This window comes from Oryctolagus cuniculus, chromosome 5 (genome assembly GCF_051225735.1).
Source record: "Oryctolagus cuniculus isolate XC-2025 breed Fujian yellow rabbit chromosome 5, ASM5122573v1, whole genome shotgun sequence".
NCBI lineage: Eukaryota > Metazoa > Chordata > Mammalia > Lagomorpha > Leporidae > Oryctolagus > Oryctolagus cuniculus.
This window is the reverse complement of record NC_142871.1, coordinates 70,802,328-70,825,034: the sequence shown is the minus strand read 5'-3', so window position 1 is coordinate 70,825,034 and position 22,707 is coordinate 70,802,328. Positions and strand designations below refer to the sequence as shown.

Here is a 22,707-nt window from a genome sequence, read left to right as displayed (position 1 = left end):
AGCAGAAGGATAAAAGCTGGCAAATAAACTACAACAAATCAGGGAATTTATAAGAGAATGACCTTTTAAAGACAACATAATCCTATGGTTCTTAACCTTTTATCAAAGCATCAACACATAATCAGGATATTACAGTCAAGTTATATGGATATAATAACTAATATATCATGGAAGTTTCAAACTCAATTATTACAACTAACCTTGACAAAATAAGCAAAAAGCCCGAAGTATATAGTATACAGAAAGGAAGGTAGAGAAGATATTCCTAATAGTAATTTCAATTTCAATTTCAATTTCAATACAAAGTCTAGCTCCTGGCAAAAAAGGAAAAATGAACTTAATAAGGTAGTTCCCTATGCCTCCCGAAGGGGTATGCATAGGGGAGAGGGTGTTAAACAGCTTTCCAGGCATTCATTAATTCCAAGAGAATTTAATCCTAAGGATCTTTATGTAAAGAAACTTGTCACATGGATAAGTATTCAGCAAGAACCATCCAACAGAAGGAATAAAAAAAGCTTTTCACTCATAATCCAAATAGGTTACCGCAGCTATGACAGGGTGGTCATCTGGTTCGCTCAGGACAGTCCAGTTTCTACCTATTATTTTGACTAAATATCAAAAGTGCCTCATTCCACTCTTAGAAGAATCTAAGTTCCAGGAGGAACTTAGTCCAGATGTTACTTTGTGGTGATCCTGACAGATGGAAGGACTTTACAAACTGTCTCCAATTTCAAGAAGAATGGAATGGCAACAATTTAAGACATAAATTAAAAGAGAAGATATGAAATATATATATATAAGATAATCTCTTTATGTTCAAAATCAATGCAATAACATTGTGAAACTTACACTCAGAATTGAAAGCAATTCTTCAGTACTGCATTCAGGTTTCAAACGATCCTTGAACATTTTAACTGTTTGATGCTTCAGATAGTAATAGGAGGCAATTCTGCCATATGTCAGAGGTTCAATACTCCGATTATCCTATTTGAAAATAAAAAAAAGTAACATATATAGAAAGCACAACTGAAGTATATAGCTTCATAAAATTAATAATTCAAAGTATAGGTTGCTATAGGAACAATTTTGTTAAGAATCTCAGTATCACTAGAAGCAAAAGCCTAACAATGCTAAGAAGCTGGGCAATCATTTCAATTGGAATGCACAAGACTCAGTCATACCTCTCCAATTTCAATGCAGTAGGAGAGTTCCAACTCAATCAGGGACTTCTCAATAAGATGGGACAGAAACTTGTTCACAGAATCATGGCTCACATCACCCAAATTGTAGTAGCTAGAAAACAAGAAAGGGAATTATTTGTTTCAAGATATTTTTTTACTAACACTGTCACCTCAGTTTTACATAGTTCTTTTCAGGATCTCAAAAACACTGAAATATATTTACAGCAGTTCAAAAAAATAAAGCAGTAGCAACTACCACTACCTCTACAGATGAAAAGCCCCATCTAAAGCTTTCAGGTACCAATGAAAAATGATAAACACTGAAATATATAAGACAGCAAATAAAATTATGCATATAAAAATAAGTTTTCCGATACTTCAGTTTATATACCTAATCCAAACTAAAATTATGAGTTTAGAAACTGAGTATTTTAGAAGTACATGTGTGTGCAAATATATTCATATATACATAAATATATAAAAATAAACCCCTTTTATTTATAAAACCTATCCTCACTAATTTCACAAAACTCACAGAACTGTCAGAGTAACATATGAGTTCTTTTAGGAAATTTAGTCAATTGTTATTTTCCTAGTTCTTAAGGAATAAATGTTATTTTAATGACAAGAAGGTACATCAGGATGAAAATAAATCAATTGAACTAAACTGCATTTTATTGGTAAAATGCCTATGGACATGCGATTCATGTGACTGCTGATTGCTCCTCTCTGCAACTGTGAGAGGTTCTTGGCAAATCCCTATAATCATTAGGAAATCTGTGCTTGGGAACAGATATAAGTGTGAAGAGTTACACTACAGGCCTTGGCAGTTTTCTCACAATTTCTTCACTTATACAAAGGGAACTAATCTCATGTATTTCATATATACAGTTTTAAGAGCATAATGATACTTCCCATCCTAACCCTCTCTCCTTCCTTCTTTCTTCCTTTAATTTTTACAATGACATACTTTCAATTTACTTTATCATCACAAGCTTAATCCTCAAATAAAGAATTCACCAAGTAGTAAGTACAAAAACCACTGTACCTCAAGAGTACAGTAAGGGCTATAAACAAGAATCAAACTTCAAAATTTCACTTTCACTCATATACTTTTTTTGTACTCTGTACATTAGTTACCAGAAATGAGGGATAACATATGATATTAATGTTTTTTGGAACTGGCTCATTTCACTAAGCATAATGGTTTACAACTGCATCCATTCTGTTGTGAAAGATAGCATTTCATTATTTTTTATGGCTGAGTAGTTCACGCATATATACCAAAATTTCTTTATCCAGTCATTAGCCGCTAGACATTTGGGTTGATTCCATATCTTAGCTATTGTGAGTGGAGCTGCTAGAAACATAGGGGTTCAGATAAATCTTTCATATGCTATTTTCATGTCCTTTGGGTAAATTCCCAGGAGTGAAATGGCCAGGTTATATGGTAGATCTATTTTCAGATTTCTGAGAAATCTCCAGACTGTCTTCCATAATGGTTGTTCTATGTTATATTCCTACCAACAGTGTATTAGGGTACCTTTTCCTCCACATCCTTAGAAGCATTTTTTATTTATTTATTTTTTTTGGAAGATAGCCATTCTAACAGAGGTAAGCTGAAATCTCATTTATGGTTTTATTTGTATTTCCCTGGTGGCTAGTGATGCTGAATATCTTTTCATGTGTCTGTTAGCTTGTTAGCTATTTGTATTTTATCCTTTGAAAAATGCCTGTTAATATCCTTAACCCATTTTTTTTTTAAAGATTTATTTATTTTTGTGAAAGGCACAGTTAGAGAGAGAGAGAGAGAGAGAGAGAGAGAGATCTTCCATCTTTTGGTTCACTACCCAAACGTCTGCTATGGCCAAAGATGGGTGGGTCTGAAGCCAGAAGCTAGGAGCTAGCAGCTTCTTGTGGGTCTCCCAAGTGAGTGCATGGGCCCAAGCACTTAGGTCATCCTTTGCTGATTTCCCAGGCACATTAGCAGGGAGTTGGATTGGAAGTGGAGCAGCCAGCACCATAGATGATGGCTTTACCTGATACACCAAAAGCACCGGCCCAATTAGCCCATTTCTTAACTGGATTGTTTGTTCTGTGATTTTGAGTTTCTTGAGTTCTTCACATATTCTGGATATTAATCCTTTACCACTTTGCAAATATTTTCTCCCATTCTGTAGTTGCCTCTTCACTTTGTTGAGTGTTTCCTTTGCTTATCTTGATGTAATCCCATTCATCTATTTTGCCTTTACACTGTGCTTCTGGAGTCTTACCCAAGAAGTATCTGTCTATGCCAATGTATTGTGGTATTTCCCCTATGACTTCCATCCTACTGTGTGATTCCTCTACTGAAGAGTCAGTGAGGAGAACCTGTATACTCTACTTCTGCCTTTCCCAGCCAAATAAAGGAACAGGAATGAAAGTGGTTGTAGAGAACAGGTTCTCAACACTAAAACTACGAGGACAGTTTCACATCTGTACTGGACTAGGAAGGGGATATCAACAGCTTGGGAAAAGGGTGTTAGCAATCTGAAATGGGTGAGAATAAAAGGAAACCATCACCTGTGAGCAATGAACTACTGTCAGGACAACTACTTTGTGGTTATTTCTTTTTTCGTAAAGAAAGAGTTAGGGTCAGTTATATAAAAACATTTGAAAATATATAAAGCTGGACTGAAATCATGTCAGCATAATATATATCTATATATATATATATAGATATATATTTAAGATTTATTTATTTCTTTGAAAGGCAGAGTTAGAGAGGCAGAGGCAGAGGCAGGGGGAAAGAGAGACAGAAGTGTTCCATCCACTGGTTCACTTCCCAGATGGCCACAACGGCCAGAGCTGGGCAGATCTGAAGCCAGGAGCCAGGAGCTTCTTCTGGGTCTCCCATGTGGGTGCAGGGGCCCAAGGACTTGGGCTATCTTCTATTGCTTTCCCAGGCCATAGCAGAGAACTAGATTGGAAGTGGAGCAGTTGGGACTTGAACTGGCACCCATATGGGATGCTGGCATTGCAGGTGACAGCTTTACTTGCTATGTCATGGCACCAGCCCCCAGGATATATTTTTATTAGCAAGATCAATTAGTGCAATGGGTAACTACACCCAAATAAGACAGATTCTACTGAATAAGGATTGTTAAGAGGGAACTTCGATTTATTTAGGAATAAAAGTTTACATTAAAAAGGAATAGTTGCTTTTATTTCATAGAAAATCATTTCTTTAAAAAGCTACTGTCATAAACCAAAATACCAACATTAATCATGCAGAGATAATTACTGAACACAGCTGTTATTAATTTAGGCAAAGTAGCCATGACCAGATATTAAGCTGCCTCTTGCAATGCCCTATCGAATACCTGAGTATCATTTTGAGTTCCCATTATGCTACTTCTGATCCAGAAGTAGATTCTACTTCTGATCCTGGGATGTAGCAGATGATGGCTCAAGTACCATCCACTTGGGAGACCCTGATGGAGTCTTAGGCTCCTGGCTTTGGCCTGGCCCAGCCCTAGCTATTTCAGGAAGAGAGGAATAAATTAGCAGATAAATCTTTCTAGCTATGCTGTTGTTTCAGGTGGATGGAAATACAGAAAGTTTTTTTTTAAAGTTTAAATTTGTATCTTACCAGGCATATATGGAAGTGAAAAACCCACTTTATCTATTTTTTTTTTTTTTTTGGTGACAGGTAGAGTCATAGACAGAAAGAGAGAGAGAGAGAGACAGAGAAAAAGGTCTTCCTTCCATTGATTCACTCTCCAAATGGCAGCTAAGGCCATTGCTGCACTGATCCAAAGCCAGGAGCCAGGTGCTTCTTCCTGGTCTCCCATGTGGGTGCAAGAGCCCAAACACTTGGGCCATCCTCCACTGCCCTCCCAGGCCACAGCAGAGAGCTGGACTGGAAGAGAAGCAACTGGGACTAAAACCCGGTGCCCATATGAGATGCCAGTGCCGTAGGTGGAGGATTAACCAAGTGAGCCATGGCACTGGCCCCAAAAAACCTACTTTAGAATTCATTGAAATATTTTCTTTATTCTGGAAAATGGCTAAGCAGGAGTATTTAATAAGAATAATGTCTTGTTTTAGAGATGCAAATATAAATTCTTGACATTCAGAGATCATGAATGAGACAGATGCCTGGAAGAAATGCAAGACACAGATTTCAAAAAATTTATGATAAGAACATTTAGAAGTTATCAAAAACAAATTCATGAACTACAGAAATCCATACTGGACAGGATAGAAAATCTCTCTCGTGAACATGAAATCTTAAGGAGGAATCAAAATGAAATGAGGAATTTAGTACAGCATGAAATTGAGACATTGAAGAGAAATCAAAGTGAAATGAAGAATTCAATGGAACAAATGACAAACACATTTGAGAACCTTAAAAACAGAATCAGTTAGATAGAAGAGAGAATATTGGACTTAAAGACAGAGTACAGGAAAGTATACAGTCAAGCCAAAGAAAAGAAGAGGAAATCAGAAATCTAAAAAATATTGTTGGGAATCTACAGGATACTATTAAAAAAAACTCAACATTCGGGTTCTAGGAGTTCCTAAAGGCATGGAGAGGGAGAAAGGATTAGAAGGCCTTTTTAGTGAGATACCAGCAGAAAACTTCCCAGGTTTGGAGAAGGACAGAGACATCCAAGTGCAGGAAGTACATAGGACCCCCAATAAATATGACCAAAAGAGATCTTCACCAAGACACATTGTAATCAAACTCATTACAGTGAAACATAAAGAAAAGATCCTAAAATGTGCAAGAGAGAAACGTCAGTTTACTCTCAGAGGATCTCCAATTAGACTCACAGTTGACTTCTCATCAGAAACCCTACAGGCTAGGAGGGAATGGCGAGATATAGCCCACGTACTAAGAGAGAAAAACTGCCAGCCCAGAATATTATATCCTGCAAAGCTCTCATTTGTGAATGAAGGTGAAACAAAGACCTTTCATAGCAAACAGAAATTGAAAGAATTTGTCACCACTCGACTAGCCCTGCAAAAGATGCTTAAAGATGTGTTACACACAGAAACACAGAAACACGGCAATCTATACAGAAAGAAGGTAAAGGAAGAAAACCTCACAGCAAAAGATCATAGGAAGTTCAAAGCATATATTAGAAATATCTTTGGGAAATGGCAGGGCAAAGTTACTACTTATCAATAGTCACATTGAATGTTAATGGCCTCAACTCTCCAGTTAAAACACACAGACTGGCTGAGTGGATTAAGGAACAAAACTCATCTATTTTCTGCTTACAAGAAACACATCTTTCCAACAAAGATGCATGCAGACTAAAAGTGAAAGGTTGGAAAAAGATATTCCCTGCTAACAGAAACCAATAAAGAGTGGGCGTAGCCATCTTAATATCAGACAAAATAAACTTTAACACAAAAATTGTTAAGAGAGACAAAGAGGGGCAGTATATAATGATTAAGGGATCAATTCAACAGGAAGATGTAACTATTATCAATGTATATGCACATAATTACAGGGCACCAGTTTATTTAAACGATATGTTAAAGAACTTAAAGGGAGACTTAGACTCCAATACAACAGTATTGGGGGACTTCAATACTCCACTTTCAGAAATAGACAGATCAACCAGACAGAAGATCAACAAGGATACAGTAGATTTAAACGACACTATAGCCCAAATGGCTCTATCAGATATCTACAGAACTTTTCATCCTACACTTATAGAATTTACATTCTTCTCAGCGGTACTGGAACCTACTCTAGGATTGACCACATACGAGGCCATAAAGCAAGTCTCAGCAAATTCAAAAGAATTGGAATCATGCCATGCAGCTTCTCAGACCACAGCGGAATGAAACTGGAAATTAGCAACTCAGGAATCCCTAGAGCATATGCAAACACATGGAGATTGAACAACATGCTCCTGAATGAACACTGGGTCACAGAAGAAATCAAAGAGAAATCAAAACTTTCTGGAAGTAAATGAGGATAACAACACAATATATCAAAACTTATGGGATACGGCAAAGGCAGTGTTAAGAGGAAAGTTCATATCAATAGGTGCCTATATCAAGAAATTGGAAAGGTACCAAATAAATGAGCTTTCAGCGCATCTCAAGGACCTAGAAAAACTGCAGCAAACCAGACCCAAAACTATCAGGAGAAGAGAAATAATTAAAATAAGAGAGGAAATCAACAGGATTGAATCCAAAAAAAAAAAAATTACAAAAGATCAGCCAAATGAAGAGCTGCTTTTTGAAAAAATAAACAAAATTGACACACCATTGGCCCAACTAACTAAAAAAAGAAAAGACCCAAACCAATAAAATCAGAGATGAAAAAGGGTATGTAACAACAGACATCACAGAAATAAAAAAGAGTCATCAGGAATTACTACAAAGAGTTGTATGCCAGCAAACAGGGAAATCTATCAGAAGTGATTTTCAAATGAATAAAAATATTTTCTCTTTCAGATTTTTCCCCCAAGAAATAAAATTCATCAATCGAACTTTCTGCAACATAAGTGGTTATTTACTTTCAATTTCACAATATTTTGGCTTACTAGGTCTAAATTTTCCAATACTATTTTCAGTTATCTTTATTAATATACAGTTCGTAAAGTTATTTCTAAATTGAAAACACTAGTAAAAATGTACCAGGATACTGTGTAAGTAGTACCATTTGTATAGTAAGAATCAAACTATACTTTATGTAACTAACATCACAGAAAGACTATATTTTGAAAATAGTATTACCATGAAACACAAAAAATTAAATTTCTACTTCTATCTATAAATGTATAAGGTCATTCGAAAAAATTCTCATCAGTGTGGCCCCTGATTACCATGTCATTATGCTATAAATATAATCACAATGTCAACTTTATGCTTTAGTGAGTAATTCTGGTATTCTTATAAATAATATTTATGTACACAAATAAAAAAAATTTCCATAACAAATCTGAAGTCCTTCAGAAAATCTACTTATTGTTTTGGTTACTATATTCACTGTATTTGCAAGAAGTATCTTTAGAGCCTAATATCCATTCTAAAATTGGCTTACGTCTACTGGTATATTTTTAAAATTAATTTGTGGCTTTCATTCAGATACAATATATTCAGGTAAATGTTTCTTAAACATGTAAAATAACTTGGCAAAAATAAAAAGTCAATTAAAATCATATCTCTAAGACTACAACAAATTATCTGATGACCCCATTAAAATAGTATTCATAAGATAACTTCTGAAAAACTCATTTCTGAGAAGAAAACCAAAACAAAAAAAAAACCCTTTCAATGTTATTTACTTTTAATATAGTTTTTGCTTCTTAAATGTGCACACCAATATTCTTATTGACATGTATAACAGGATACAAAATCTACATAAATGAACTTCATTGGCCTTTACCAAGTACTATTCTTTGTCAATATTGGGACTTAGGTTCAAATGTCACTGTAAACACTTTCAAAATCCTTAGAAAAGTGCCTCATCTTAATGAGGTGTATAATTTGCAAGGCACTATAAAATAATGAAATTAAATTTAAATGAATTTTTTTAAGATCATAAAATTTTGAGAGATAATTCTGACATTCTTCTGTGAATAAACCATGGAGTTGAGATTTATATAATCTGTCTTGGTAGGAATATGGCCTTTATTCCTGTCAAATGAGTTTTCATTTATTATACAATTTCTAGTGTGTGCAAAATCTAAACATTTAGCTTAAAACAACACATCATTTATGTAAATAGTCACTTTGCTAACTTGAAAAAGCATGCAACAGCTAACTAAAAAGGTCTGTTTTCATGCTGCACTCTCCACAGTACAAAATTTATAATTTACTGGTTATTTAAATAGAAAACTTAAACAACTGTTTAATTATGGATAACGGATACAATGTAGTTTCATGCTCACTGCATTGAATCATCAAGTCATTATCTTCTCTTTGCCATAAACAGACAGCCTACCTTTTTGTCAGCATGCTATTTCATTTATTTCACAGAGAAACCCAGTTTCACAATAATTGACTTGTCAGAACCTCTAATTTATGAGACTGAGCTTCGTAAGATTTCTCTATATTGGACTCAACCTGCACACAAGCAGGGTTGAATATTTACAATGCTGTTAACAGGTGCTGAGTTGTTTAATGATTCTAATAGCCAGAAGCGTACTGAGAAAGCCAGCGGGATTACAATTACAGGCTGTTTGAACACAACAATTACTAGTCCCCTGAGAGGAGTGAAAGTCAAAGGCAGTTTAATACTGACAGCATCTAGCACATGGGCTAGACAAGCTAACTTCTATTAGCAGTCCATTGGGAAAAAGTCATAACAAACCTCTTCCTATCATAAAAATTTACAAAGTTCATAAAATACAAACAATCATAAACTAAAATGACTTTTCAAAAAATTATCTTTAAGAGATCTTATCAAATGAGAAACCAGATTACAACACATAAAACCTCAAGTTCTCATTTTCCAACCTTAACACAGATGAAATTTCACCAGTTGAGAATGAAAGAGATTTTATAGTAACGTAAAGTACTGATAAAGTTATATCAAACAGTTTGGATTTAATGTAATAGTGGCAGCCATTTCCTGTTTGGTTTATGTAAACCTAGCCAGATATCATGCTGGGAAATTTTTCATCAGTATTGAAATGCTGCTGCTATAACTGTCAGTACTAGGAAGTCATTTGTTATAGCACCATGTTTTTTTATGTTCAGATTATGCAGCAGTAATAATGACACAAATAATGAAAGTGGCTGCAGGGACAGCTGAAACTACCAAAACATTTTTGCCCCAGAAATATTTAAAAGCTTTCTCAGGGGGGAAACAAAGAGTAAAACTGAACATACAAATTGAATCCAGAATTCAATTTGGAATATATTATATTTTATGAAAGCACCAGCACATGTGTTTATATACATTTGAATAAGCTAATGCATATGAGTTTACATATATTTGAGTATTTAAATGCATATATGTAGTTGCTTAAAGTCATACATGCTACACCTACACACAGGACTACAAACAGATATAAAGTGAGCAACTCAGGAACAGTGGTTGAAATCTTTGTTAATCTAAGTTGCACTTTAGCTGTGGTATGGTGCAGGTTTTACACTAGTATGATGAACTGAAGTGGCTAATCAGGCTTTATTTATTTATGACTGTATCCTAAAAATATTTTAAAGCTTTAATTATAGGCATTCGGAAACCAGTTCAGAACACCTTCTTCTAGAGACCTTTCACTGAGGACAGCATGCTTTTATCACCTAGCCCAAGGTTGATACTGAAGAGATTAGACATCATTTACTCATCCAGTCATTCATTTAGTCAGTCAGTCATCACTTCTTAAATGTTTACCACAGGTCAGATCCTGTCCTGTGCTGGAGCTTTAGCTCAGAACATCACAGACATGATTACTGCCTCTGTGGTATTGGGGGTGGGGAGGGAGACAAAAGCGTTAAACAATTGCAAAATTATAAACATATACACCTTGGGAAATGTTAGATGAGCACAGATGTGATCCAGTATGACTGTATTTTGAAAGTGGTCTTCCTTTTCTATTGTTAAATTAAACTCAGTCTCAAGCAGAGAAGCATACACATGCACACTTAAAACCCAAGAAAAGTTAAATCTTAATTGATGGCACTGAATGATAGCGAGTATTTAAAAATTATAACAATAAATAATAGAATAGGCCTTTCGTTTGAACCAAGAATTTAGAGCCTTTTTTTTTTTCCGCCAGGCAGAGTTAGTGAGAGAGAGAGAAAGAGAGAGAGAAAGGTCTTCCTTCCGTTGGTTCACTAAGACTTTAACCAACTCTGAATCTAAGGAGGAATAACTTTCTGTTAACTGTTGTGACCTTGTTTTTTTTTTTTTAGCTTTGGGGAAATGTGATTTTAATATAGATAATCATAAAAATTTATACTCAAGAGCCAATCTGAGGATGCAGAGAAATGGGAACTCTTGTGCATGGTTTGTGGGAATGTAAATAAGTGCTAATACAGTGTGGAGGTTCCTTAACTAAAAATAGAACGACATCTGAATGATTCAACCTCGATCCTGGGTATGCATTCAAAGGTACTTAAATCAGTATGTCAAACAGACACTTGCATTCCTGTTTACTGTAGTATGATCCACAATAGCCCAGATAAGGAAACAACTCAAGTGTCCACCAACAGATGAACAGATTAAAAAATGTGGTTTTTCAATGGTTATGAATGATATACTACTATGGTTTTAATGATCTGTGACTGTTTTCGAATTTACTGTACATGAGTGAAATGGACATCTTTTCGCTTGATTATTGTTCACAGCCCTTGCCTATATTCCCACTGAACTACAGTCTTTTTACTTTTTGAATTCTTTAATGGAGTATTAAACCTTTGATGGTAATGTAAATTAAAAATGTTATCTCAAAAATTAAGAAAGAAAGAAAAACAGAAGAAAACAGAAAAGAAGGAAGAGGGAGAGAATGAAGGAGGGAGGGAAGTATCATTATATTCTTAGAATTGTATCGAGGAATTTGTTCTGTTTGTATTAATATCATTGTAACATGAAAATTCATGTGAACTGTGTTGCAGTAATTATCATGCTTATGCTGTGACTCTGAGAATCTAGTATATTAATAAATTGCCTTTTAAAAACAAAAAATGTAGTACACAATGGAATACTATACAGTCTCAAAAAAGAATGAAATTTTACATTTGCAACCAGATGGGAGAATCTAGAAAAATTATTATGAGATAAGTCAGACATACAGAGACAAATATTGCATGATTTCACTTAGCTGTGGCCTTTAGAAATGTTGAATTCATGGAGAGCAGGATGTTGGTGACCAGAGGTTAAAGGGTTGCCAGTGGTGGATGGGAGGTGAGCAAAGACAGGGAGAATGTCCAGCACATAGCATGGAGATTCAATTAGAAGGAATGAGTTCTGATGATGCATTGCAACCACGCAGTTAATAATACTGTATCATATATCTCAAAAGTACTAAGAAAATGGGCTTTTAAATGCTCTCACCACAAAGAACTATGTGAGGCAATGGATATGCTAATTAGCTTGATTTGTTCATTCCATAATGTGTACATGTACAAAAACATCTAATTGTACTCTAAAACTTATTTGTCAGTTATGCCACAAAAATCTCACAATTGTTTACAGTCACATTATTGAAACAAGAGTCAATCAGTGGCCGGTGCCCTGGCACAGTGGGTTAATCCTCCGCCTGTGGCGCTGGCATGCCATGTGGGCATGGGTTCTAGTCCTGGCTGTCCCTCTTCCCCTCAGGCTCTCTGCTGTGGCCTGGGAGGGCGGTGGAGGATGGCCCAAGTGCTTGGGCCCCTGCACCCACCTGGGAGACCGGGAGGAGACGCTTGGCTCCTGCCTTTGGATAGGCGCAGCGTGCAGGCCAGTGGTGGCCATATGGGGAGTGAGTCAACGGAGGGAAGACCTTTCTCTCTGTCTCCCCCTCTTACTGTCTGTAAGTCTATCTCTCAAATAAATAAACAAAATCTTTCAAAAAAAAAAAAAAGTCAACCAGAAAGTAGGTTAGAGCTTCACCATAGCTAAAGAAAACATATAAACTGTTACAATTTATGCAGATTTTGTCTATTTTTACCCAGATGTAAAGGTACAGTTATTAAAGCTTACAATGTGGGGGCCAGTATTGTGGTGTAGTGGGTCAAGTCACTATCTACAACACCAGCATCCCATAAGGGTGCCAGTTCAAATCCTGGCCGTTTCACTTTCAATCCACCTCCCTGCTAATGGACTGGGAAAAGCAGCAGAAGACAGCACAAGTGTCTGGGACTCTGCCAACCATGCGGGAGACTTGGAAAAAGCTCTTGGTTCTTGGTTTTGGCTTGAGCTTGCTCTGGATGTTGTGGTCATTTGGAGAGTGAACCAAAGGATGGAAGATTCTCTCTCTTTGTCTCTTCCCCTTTGTGTAACTCTACCTTTTAAATCAATCAATCAATCTTATATGAAGAAGACAATTTGAGTTTTTGGGGCATCAAAAGAACAAAAGTGTCGTATGTTCAGAATTAGTAGAGCATGGTTTCCATAAACAGTGCATTTTTCAGCACAACACTAAAGAGAAGTAGGTGGGGAGTGTGAAATACTTGAGTTCTGGACCTGATAACGAGCTCAGTGATGGAAAATGAGATGGAATTCCAGTGGTGCCTCTGGCACTTGCGAGCTGTGCTATTGTGGGCAAGTGGCTTAATCCCCTTGGGCTTTGGTCCCTTCGTCTACTAAATGTGCTACAGTTTTGAAATAGCATTCCAAGTAAAACAGATATTCAATAAATATTATTAACGTAATTTCTGCTTTACTGACTTAAATTTTCATTTTTTAAAGATTCCTTTCCTGTATTTGTGTTTCACCATTTGAATAGTTTCTTGAGATGCTTATTTTATTTTCATGCACCCATGTTTTCTTTTAGTCCTGTAAAAGTTTAAATATATCTTGGAATTGTGCTTTAGTTTATATTCATTGGTCTTATTAGTCACATGATACTTTTATTTTAGTGCAGTTCTAGTTTATACATAAATATACATATGCGTATATGTTCATTTATTTATTTGAAAGGCAGAGTGACATATCTATCTTCCATCTGCTAGTTCACTCTGCAAAAGCCTGCAAGTCAGGGTTGGGCCAGCCAGAAGCCAGGAGCCAGTTTTTTTTTTTTTATTTTAACAACTTTTTCTTGTTTATTTTTCTTGATTATTTCTATTTTCTTTGTTTATTTCTATTTTACATGTTGAATAGCCCTAATCCCAAAGTCTGAAATGCTTCAAAATCTGAAACTTTCTGAATGCTGACATGGTGTCATAAGTGGAAAATGCATTTCACCTCATGTTACGGGTCACAATAAAAACTCAGACACACAAAAACAGTGAATCAAGTTAATTTCAAGCCATGTGTATATGGTATATAAGAAATATAAATGAATGTTGTATGTAGATTTGTGCCATTCCAAAGATATCATATTATGTATATGAAATATCCCCTAATCTGAAAAAATGTGAAACTATTATTGACCTAAGCATTTTGGATAAAGCATGCTCAACCTGTATCAAGTTAAACACGGAGAATGCAGCCCGATGAACTCCGCACTTTGAACTATGACGAGATGCTTTTTGTGGTCTAGTTCATGGGAAATTTTTGTAATTAAATTTCTATGAGTGTTTGCAGGTACTGAACATTCTGTTCTAGAGGCATACAAAGATACACACACATAATTCAATGATGTTGTTAGACAAAAATTTCTATGTTATGAAATATTTATGTCCTTGACATGCTGATTTTTGACAGACATGTTGAAGTTCCTTAACAGGACTATAATCTGGTTGGACTGTTTTAGCTGGATTTCCATTAGCTTCTGTTTTTATATATTTTGACGCCATTTTTAGTCACTCCCAAATTTGTTAACTTACTCTAACTTCTTAATGGTTGTGCTTTTACCAGCATGAACTGTTGTTCTACATCCCTTGAAAAAAATTTCTTTTGCCTAAATTTGGTGTTTGAATTTAATTCTGAGGCTATTGCTTTCTGTTACTCTTTATTACACTTTCTTCCAATCTTTTTCTCAAGCATTTTGATTTGATGTGTTGCTTGTACATTATGCTTAGATGTACTTTAAAAAGTAATTGAGAATTTCTATTTTTCACAGAGCAATTTAAATAATTTGTAACATTTATCATTACAGTTGAACTGACTCATGACACAAATAGATCCGTGCATTCCCCTCCTCCAAACTGGCAATGGTTTTAATTTCACTTGGCATGAAAGTCAAAATCCCTTCCCAGTTTATAGGGTCCCAGGTGACCTGTACCATCACTAGTCCTCAACATCCCTAACTTCATCTCTTGCTGCTTCCCCTTGCTGATGCAATAGTTTACTTCACTCACACCTTTTCCTTATTGTTCCTCCAGAAGGCGTGCTTGCCTTAAAACGTCTTCTGCTCCCCTTGAGATTCTGTTCCTTGGATAATTCATGCAGTTAACTTCCTTAATCTTTTTCAAATCTTTTCCCAAATATCAGCATCTTTACTAAGGTTGACACTGACTGACTTCTTATTTAATACTGGAAACCCTATATTGCTCCTATTCATCTCCTGGATATCTCTATTTTCCTTACTCTGTTTTTTTTTCCCCCTTAGGGTACTTATTTACTACTAATATATTTTTAAATCTCCTATTTCTCTTAAAAATGTATGTGTCATGGGGAGCAAAGTTTTTTGTTGTTCTCTAGTTTACTGATACAGCATTAAAATGGCTAGAATAGTGGATAGAAAATAGTAGGCACTCAATAAACGTTTATAGAATTAAGGAATATGCATTTAACTTTTAAATGTTTAAATCTTAGTGTTATACGGAGATTAGAGTTGATTAGTTATGCTAGTGCTACTCCCAAGAGAACACAACGCATTTGTTACAGCTTTTTTAAAAAAGAACTTATTGCTGAATCTATTCCAGAATGATGAACTCAAATGGCAAGAGCCTGGGCATAGGTTTCTGTCTCAGAATAATAATGATAGTCTTAGTTTTAACCCAGCCAGGTTCAAAGTATATATAGGAGGCTTTTAATGGAATTAGAACCATGAGATAGATGACTGACAGTGGATAAACTAATACCTCCTGAAAATTAACTGATGCTGCATTGATCAATATGCATCTACGTGCCTTGGCTCTGAAAACTATTAAGAGTCTACCTGTCTACAGGGCAGGTACTGCTGGCTGGAAGAAGAATGCTAGCAAACGTAGAAAGTGAGGGGAGGCTCTTACTTATTGGTGGAGTGGATTAACATCTCCTTCAACTACTCTGGCTTAGCTGATGGTAGCAGTTTTTGGGGAGGGAGATGTCCAACTCCACTTTGGGGCAGCAAGCAAACTTGCCAGCATCTCATACGGGTGCCAATTAGAGTACCTGCTGCTCCACTTCTGATACAACTCCCTGCTAATGTGCCTGGGAAAACAGCAGAGGATGGCCCAAGTCTTTGGGCCCCCAAACCCATGTGGGAGACCCAGAAGAAGCTCCTGGCTTTGACCTTCACAGCTCTAGCCATTGTGGCCATTTGAGGAGTGAAACAGTAGGTGGAATATCTCTCTTTCTCTCCCTCTCTCTCTTGCTCTGCATCTCTCCCTCCTTTGTAACTAAGCTTTCCAAATTAATAAATACAGCTTAAAAAATCACACACATAGGGCCGGCGCCGCGGCTCACTAGGCTAATCCTCCGCCTAGCGGCGCCGGCACACCGGGTTCTAGTCCCGGTCGGGGCGCCGGATTCTGTCCCGGTTGCCCCTCTTCCAGGCCAGCCCTCTGCTGTGGCCAGGGAGTGCAGTGGAGGATGGCCCAGGTGCTTGGGCCCTGCACCCCATGGGAGACCAGGAAAAGCACCTGGCTCCTGGCTCCTGCCATCGGATCAGCGCGGTGCGCCGGCCGCGGCGGCCATTGGAGGGTGAACCAACGGCAAAGGAAGACCTTTCTCTCTGTCTCTCTCTCTCACTGTCCACTCTGCCTGTCAAAAAAAAAAAAAAAAAAAAAAAAAAATCACACACATACAAGACATCCTTTTGAGTCCCATTCACAAAGATTCCTCCTTGACTCCCCATGAGGGCACTGGAGGCACCTAAGTGTCCAAATACTTAAGAAGTTATCTGTTCAGAGGCTGAGGATAATTTTCTTAATTTATAACTCAAATACACCTCCCGAATTTTATCCTTTGTCCGCTATGCTAAGCCTCCCCAAACTTCTTTTCTGCCCCTAATTACTACTGTTTATATTACAGTTGCATGTGGATTTTCTCACCATAATATTATTAAATAGCAGGCAGTCTGTATCCAGAGCAATGGGGAAGGATGCCTACTCCAGTTCCCTTTCCATGGGACCTTCCAACTGTGCTCTTGGCTAAACTCACTCTCCTAGCTGGAAACTAAACACTGTAGAGTTTCCTGCTCATTCTCTGAATTTAAAGACTTACTGTTCTGTGTCTACTAACTAAATCTTATCTAGTTCCCACCTGCTATGTAGTACATTTAGCTTCTGATCAATACTCCCTGACAGTTTACAAATTAGGTTAGATTTGGGATAGATTAAAGCAGGTTAAGCAGCTGGAGCATTATGGAAGCCAGGGAGAGGAAAATTAAAAAACAAGTTTGGAGTTTGAAGTCAAGGTAGTGGATGCCGAATGATAATACTAATAAAAGTAAGAAGACAAACATTTATTTTTAGAGGGAGCCAATTACTCTTCTATTTTATTTATTTGAAAGAACTATAGAGAGTGGCAGACAGACAGACACACACACACAGAGAGACAGAGAGAGAGAGAGAGAGAGAGAGAGAGAGTCTTCCATCTGCTGGTTTACTCCCCAAATGGCTGCAACAGTGCTAGCTGAGCCGATACAAAGCCAAGAGCCAGTATCTTCTTCCAGGTCTCCCACGTGGGTGCAGGGTCTTGGCTCTAGGACTTGGGTCATCTTCTGCTTTCCCAGATATATTAGCGGAATCTGGATCAGAAGTGGAGCAGCCAGGACACAAACTGGTGCCCATATGGGATGCTGGTGATGCAGGCCAGGGCTTTAACCTGCTGCGCCACAGCACTGGACCCAAAGATTTTGATGGTCATAAGATTAATTCAATTTTAGATATGCTAAGTTTGAAATGATAGTGGCATGTTCATGTGGCAACATTCGGGAGGCTAGTGGAGAAATAAAACTTGATGAGAGTAGGTAAGATTAACACATTAATAAATCTTTCATATATAGGTAATATTTTAAATATAGAAGGGACATTTAAAGAAGAATTTCTTAGTATTATGCACTAAGAAGAGCAAAAAATTACTTCTGTGATGTTCTTGCCCAAAAGATGTAACTTGAATTTAGTGATAAGGAAACTTCAGGCAAACTCAGATTGAAGGACATGCTAGAAAATAACTCGCCAATGCTCTTCAAAAGTGTCAAGGTTATGACAAAGAGAGACTAAGGAAATGTTACGAACCAGAGAGATGGCAGAACTAAATGCAATTCAGGATACTAAACTAGATCTTGGGAGGAAAAGGGACATTAGTATGATAACTGGTGAAGTCTAAATAAGGCCTCTAGATTAATTAATGGTTTGTATAAATGTCAATTTCCTGATTTTGATAATCATACTGTGGTCAGAAAAGATGTCAAAATGAGGAAGCTTAGAGGATGGTATATAGTGCCTATTTGTACCAATTTTTTGCAGTTTATTTGTTCTGAAACTCCTTCAAAATAAAAAAAATTTAAAATAAAACAATTTCTTTAGCTCCTTATATATTCTGTATGTTACACAAGGAGTTCAAGAAATTCAACAATATAACAATCCAATTAAGAAATGGGCATAGACATCTTTCAAAAGAAGAAATAAAAACAGCCAACAGACACATGAAAAAAAGCTCAGGCTCACTAGCCATTAAGGAAGCATAAAAAAAAAACCATAGTGAGGTTTCATCTCGCTCCAGTTAGAAGGGCTATCATCCCAGGCCAGTGCTGTGGTGTAGCAGGCTAAGCCTCTACCTGTGGCACTGGCATCTCATGTGGGCACCAGTTCTTGTCCTGTCTGCTACTCTTTCCATCCAGCTGTCTTCTATGGCCTGGGAAAGCAATAGAAGATGGCCCGAGTCCTTGGGCTCCTGCACCCACATGGGATGGAATCAACCTAGATGTCCATTACTGACTGAAAAGAAAATTTTAGTACATATGTACAATGGAATATTACTTAGCCATGAAAAAAATGAAACCCTGAGGCCAGCGCTGTGGTGTAGTGGGTAAAGCCACTGCCTGCAATGCCGGCATTCCATATGGCTGCCAGTTTGAGTCCTGGCTGCTCTACTTCCGATCCAGTTCTCTGCTATGTCCTGGGAAAGGAAGAAGATGGCCCAAATCCTTGGGCCCCTTGCACCCAAGTGGGAGTCCCAGAAGAAGCTCCTGGTTCCTGGCTTCGGACTGACACAGCTCCAGGCATTGTGGCCAACTGGGGAGTGAATCAGCGGCTGGAAGATCTCTCTCTCTCTCTCTCTCTCTCTGTGCCTCTCCTTCTCTCTGTGTAGCTCTTTCAAATAAATAAATAAATCTTAAAAAAAAAAAATGAAACCATGACATTTGCAACAAAATGAATAGAGGTAGATCATTATGCTAAGTGAAATCAACCAAACACAAAAACACAAATTCCATTTGTTTTATCTCATATGTGGAAGTATCATATACATATTAAAGATGCCATATTATTTGGCATTCACATAAAAGTTTTCTTCATTGAATTATACTACTTACATAATAACATACTGTTCATTCCTCACTTTATGATCCTTGTTATGAATCCTACATTATGTGATATCAATATCCCCATTTTCAAGAAAAATATGTAGATTAATGTTAATAATATTTATATATTAAGTGAATATTGCAACATGTTTAAAATTATTAAATATAAACAAATAAATATTAGTAAGAACTTAAAACATTTTTCAAAGGAGATTTACACAACAGGAAAGTGTATGTATGGATTGTATAAGAAACTAAAGTGAATTATTCCTTTGTGTGCTAATAAGACAAGCTGACTGAAATGCTTAGGCTCTGAGTCTCTAAACTAGACTCTTTTTTTTTTTTTTTTTGACAGGTAGAGTGGACAGGGAGAGAGAGAGACAGAGAGAAAGGTCTTCCTTTGCCGTTGGTTCACCCTCCAATGGCTGACACGGCCGGTGCGCTGCGACCGGTGCACCGCGCTGATCCGAAGGCAGGAGCCAGGTACTTCTCCTGGTCTCCCATGGGGTGCAGGGCCCAAGGACTTGGGCCATCCTCCACTGCATTCCCTGGCCACAGTAGAGAGCTGGCCTGGAAGAGGGGCAACCGGGACAGAATCCGGTGCCCCGACCGGGACTAGAACCCGATGTGCCGGCGCCGCAAGGCGGAGGATCAGCCTATTGAGCCACAGCACCGGCCTTAAACTAGACTCTTTAGGAAGGTGGAGACCAGTAAAACAACTGGCAGGGAGTTCAGGATAACAGCTCATTCACTGCCATTGGTTATGACCTTCATAACTAATACAGAGCCAGAAGGTTTTAAATAATTTATTTGATTTCCTTTTTTTTTAAATTTTTTATTTATTTATTTATTTTTTTTGGCAGGCAGAGTGGACAGTGAGAAAGAGAGACAGAGAGCAAGGTCTTCCTTTGCCGTTGGTTCACCCTCCAATTCAACATGACCTAGTTGTGGAAGGTAGGCCATTACTCACTTTTGAGATGAAGAAAGTGAGCTCAGAGAGGTGAACTGACTTGAGGTCTCATGGCTAGCAAAGGCTATTAGTGCTGAAACAAGAGTCAGTGTTTGAACTCCAAGCCCAAAGTTCTTTCTATCACATTATGAATCAAGCCCCTGTATGCCCCATTCCCAAGAAACCGTTCTGGGTTGTGAATCAGAAAACTCTGTTTTAGAAAGTTGTTTTAAGTGTCCAGCTCTATAACTTGAAATGAGATTAGAGTACATGAGAAGTCTGCTTCGGAGTTCCATTCTGGAATCTATTTACTACGGTAAATGTGCAATACTGGATGGCTGTATCACTCATTTTTCAGACATATTCCCAAATTATATTTTATAGGTAATCTAGATGCTCTAATAGTTGAGGAAGCTCTGGGGAAAATGTCACTATATTGTCAACTCCTATCCATGTAAGTAGAAATGTTGACTGAAAAATGTTTTAAGGTACCAATAGGCAAGGTTTAATAACATTTATAAACAACTTTTTCATCATGATTTCTCTATTTTAAGACCTAACAAGGGTTTAATATTTCTCTTACATCAGGAATGTCCCTCGTTCTTGAATCTGCTTCTATTTCATCTTGTTATCTCTCAAAGTCCTCAACAAAACAGCTCTCTAGCAAGCCTTCCGGCTGTGCAGTTTGTCCTCTTCATCTGTGGGTTTCCCGTGTGTGAACTCAACCAGTAACAGAAGGAAAGTACTTGAAAAAAAACTGTCTGTACTGAACATGTACAGAAATTGTCCCCTTGTCATCCTTTCCTTGACAATAGAACATAACTTCTAATTTAAATAGTGTTTAGATTGTGTTGAGTATTACAAGTAACCAACAGAGGGTTTAAAGCATATGGGAAGATATGCACAGGTAATATGCAAATACCATAGCATTTTATATGAGCGAGTTGGGCTTCTGCAAGTATCTGTGGTGGTCCTGGAACCAGGCCTACAGACAGGCCCTACAGATAGAGAGGGATGACTGTCATTGTCTCCCCATCTAACTTACTCCTTACTGTAGTGTTCTAATCATTGAAACAAAACTTAATTTAGTGATGTTAATCCACGCTTAAAAACTTTCAATGGCTCATCAGTCAGTAAGATCACCGTAAACTCCTCAGCACGGTACAGAGGCCTTTTGTCTTGTCTGGCACTTGGCCTACTTTCTGGCCAAGACAGTCTTCTTGTCTGCACATTCTTTAAGCTCTAGCTACATCAATCTTTTTCACATTCTCTGAACACACATTTCTTTCAAGCCCTGAGGAACTTTTTCCATTGAATACTTTGTGCTGCTTGAAGTTATCTTCCATCTTTTCTATTCCTGTTCCTGAGTTGAGATTTGGATGAGGTGTCATCTCTTTGGTAAGGTTGTCACACCCACAGGTTTAGATATGATTCTGTTAGATGACATGATTTACACTGTAATGTCATACATGTTTTTCCCATACCAAAAGATCAGCCCTTGAGACGCAGGATGATTTACATCTTTATGCCTAAGAGTTTACTATGACATCTGACAAACATGTGGTACTGAATGAAGATCCAACCTACTGACAGGAGTAAAAGATACTCCACCATATCCCAACTTGATTTTCTCTGTAGGGCTCTGATTAACCTGTACAAATGCTTCACAATTTTTCCCCCTAAAACTTCACAAGTGTCTAAATTCCAACTACACCTAGCGCAGATGCTAACATGTAGTTTTGTATTTCTTAATGACTGCAGGGGTTATGTTTTACAAATATAGAGCAAACTCCTGAGGATATTCTAAGGTAAGTAAATTAAGTAGTAAATACACATAACTATTACTCTTCCAATATAATATGATATAATATAATATAATATAATATAATATAATATAATATAATATAATATAATCATAGCAAAGAAATCATCTGATTTTCTGGGGAAATTCATATACTTAGAATGTCCGAAGTTCTGACTTTTATGAAAGGACCTGGATTTGGAGTTTATTACTTTCAAATTATCTCTTTTCAGTGTAAAACAGAAAGGTAAATAACTGCTCTTCAAAGAAGCTTGGTACCTACCTGGGGTTCATGATAAGACGTCGGAAAAAATAAGTCCAGGTGATGTAATCCAGTGCATCCTGCTTAGAAGTTATTGTACCTCCAGCAATCTCTGCATTTAAATGGTCAGAAAGCACTCCTAATAAGCTATGCAGTGAACAAAGCACAGGAAACACAGAAGAACATTAAAAAAAGCACATTTAAATGGATATCACATAGTCAAGATTCAGATT

The 22,707-nt window shown here is 37.1% G+C and overlaps 1 protein-coding gene across 1 annotated transcript in view; it reads right to left on the bottom strand.

The window, feature by feature from the left end:
* ASCC3 (activating signal cointegrator 1 complex subunit 3) overlaps positions 1-22,707 on the bottom strand; it is a 362,528-nt gene that overhangs the window by 75,546 nt on the left and 264,275 nt on the right. The window contains exons 34-36 of the mRNA XM_002714874.6: positions 22,496-22,621; positions 1,182-1,293; positions 850-984 (exon numbers count right to left, since the gene is read on the bottom strand). Coding sequence (XP_002714920.3) covers positions 850-984; positions 1,182-1,293; positions 22,496-22,621 — 373 coding nt within the window. The remainder of the gene's footprint in view (positions 1-849; positions 985-1,181; positions 1,294-22,495; positions 22,622-22,707) is intronic.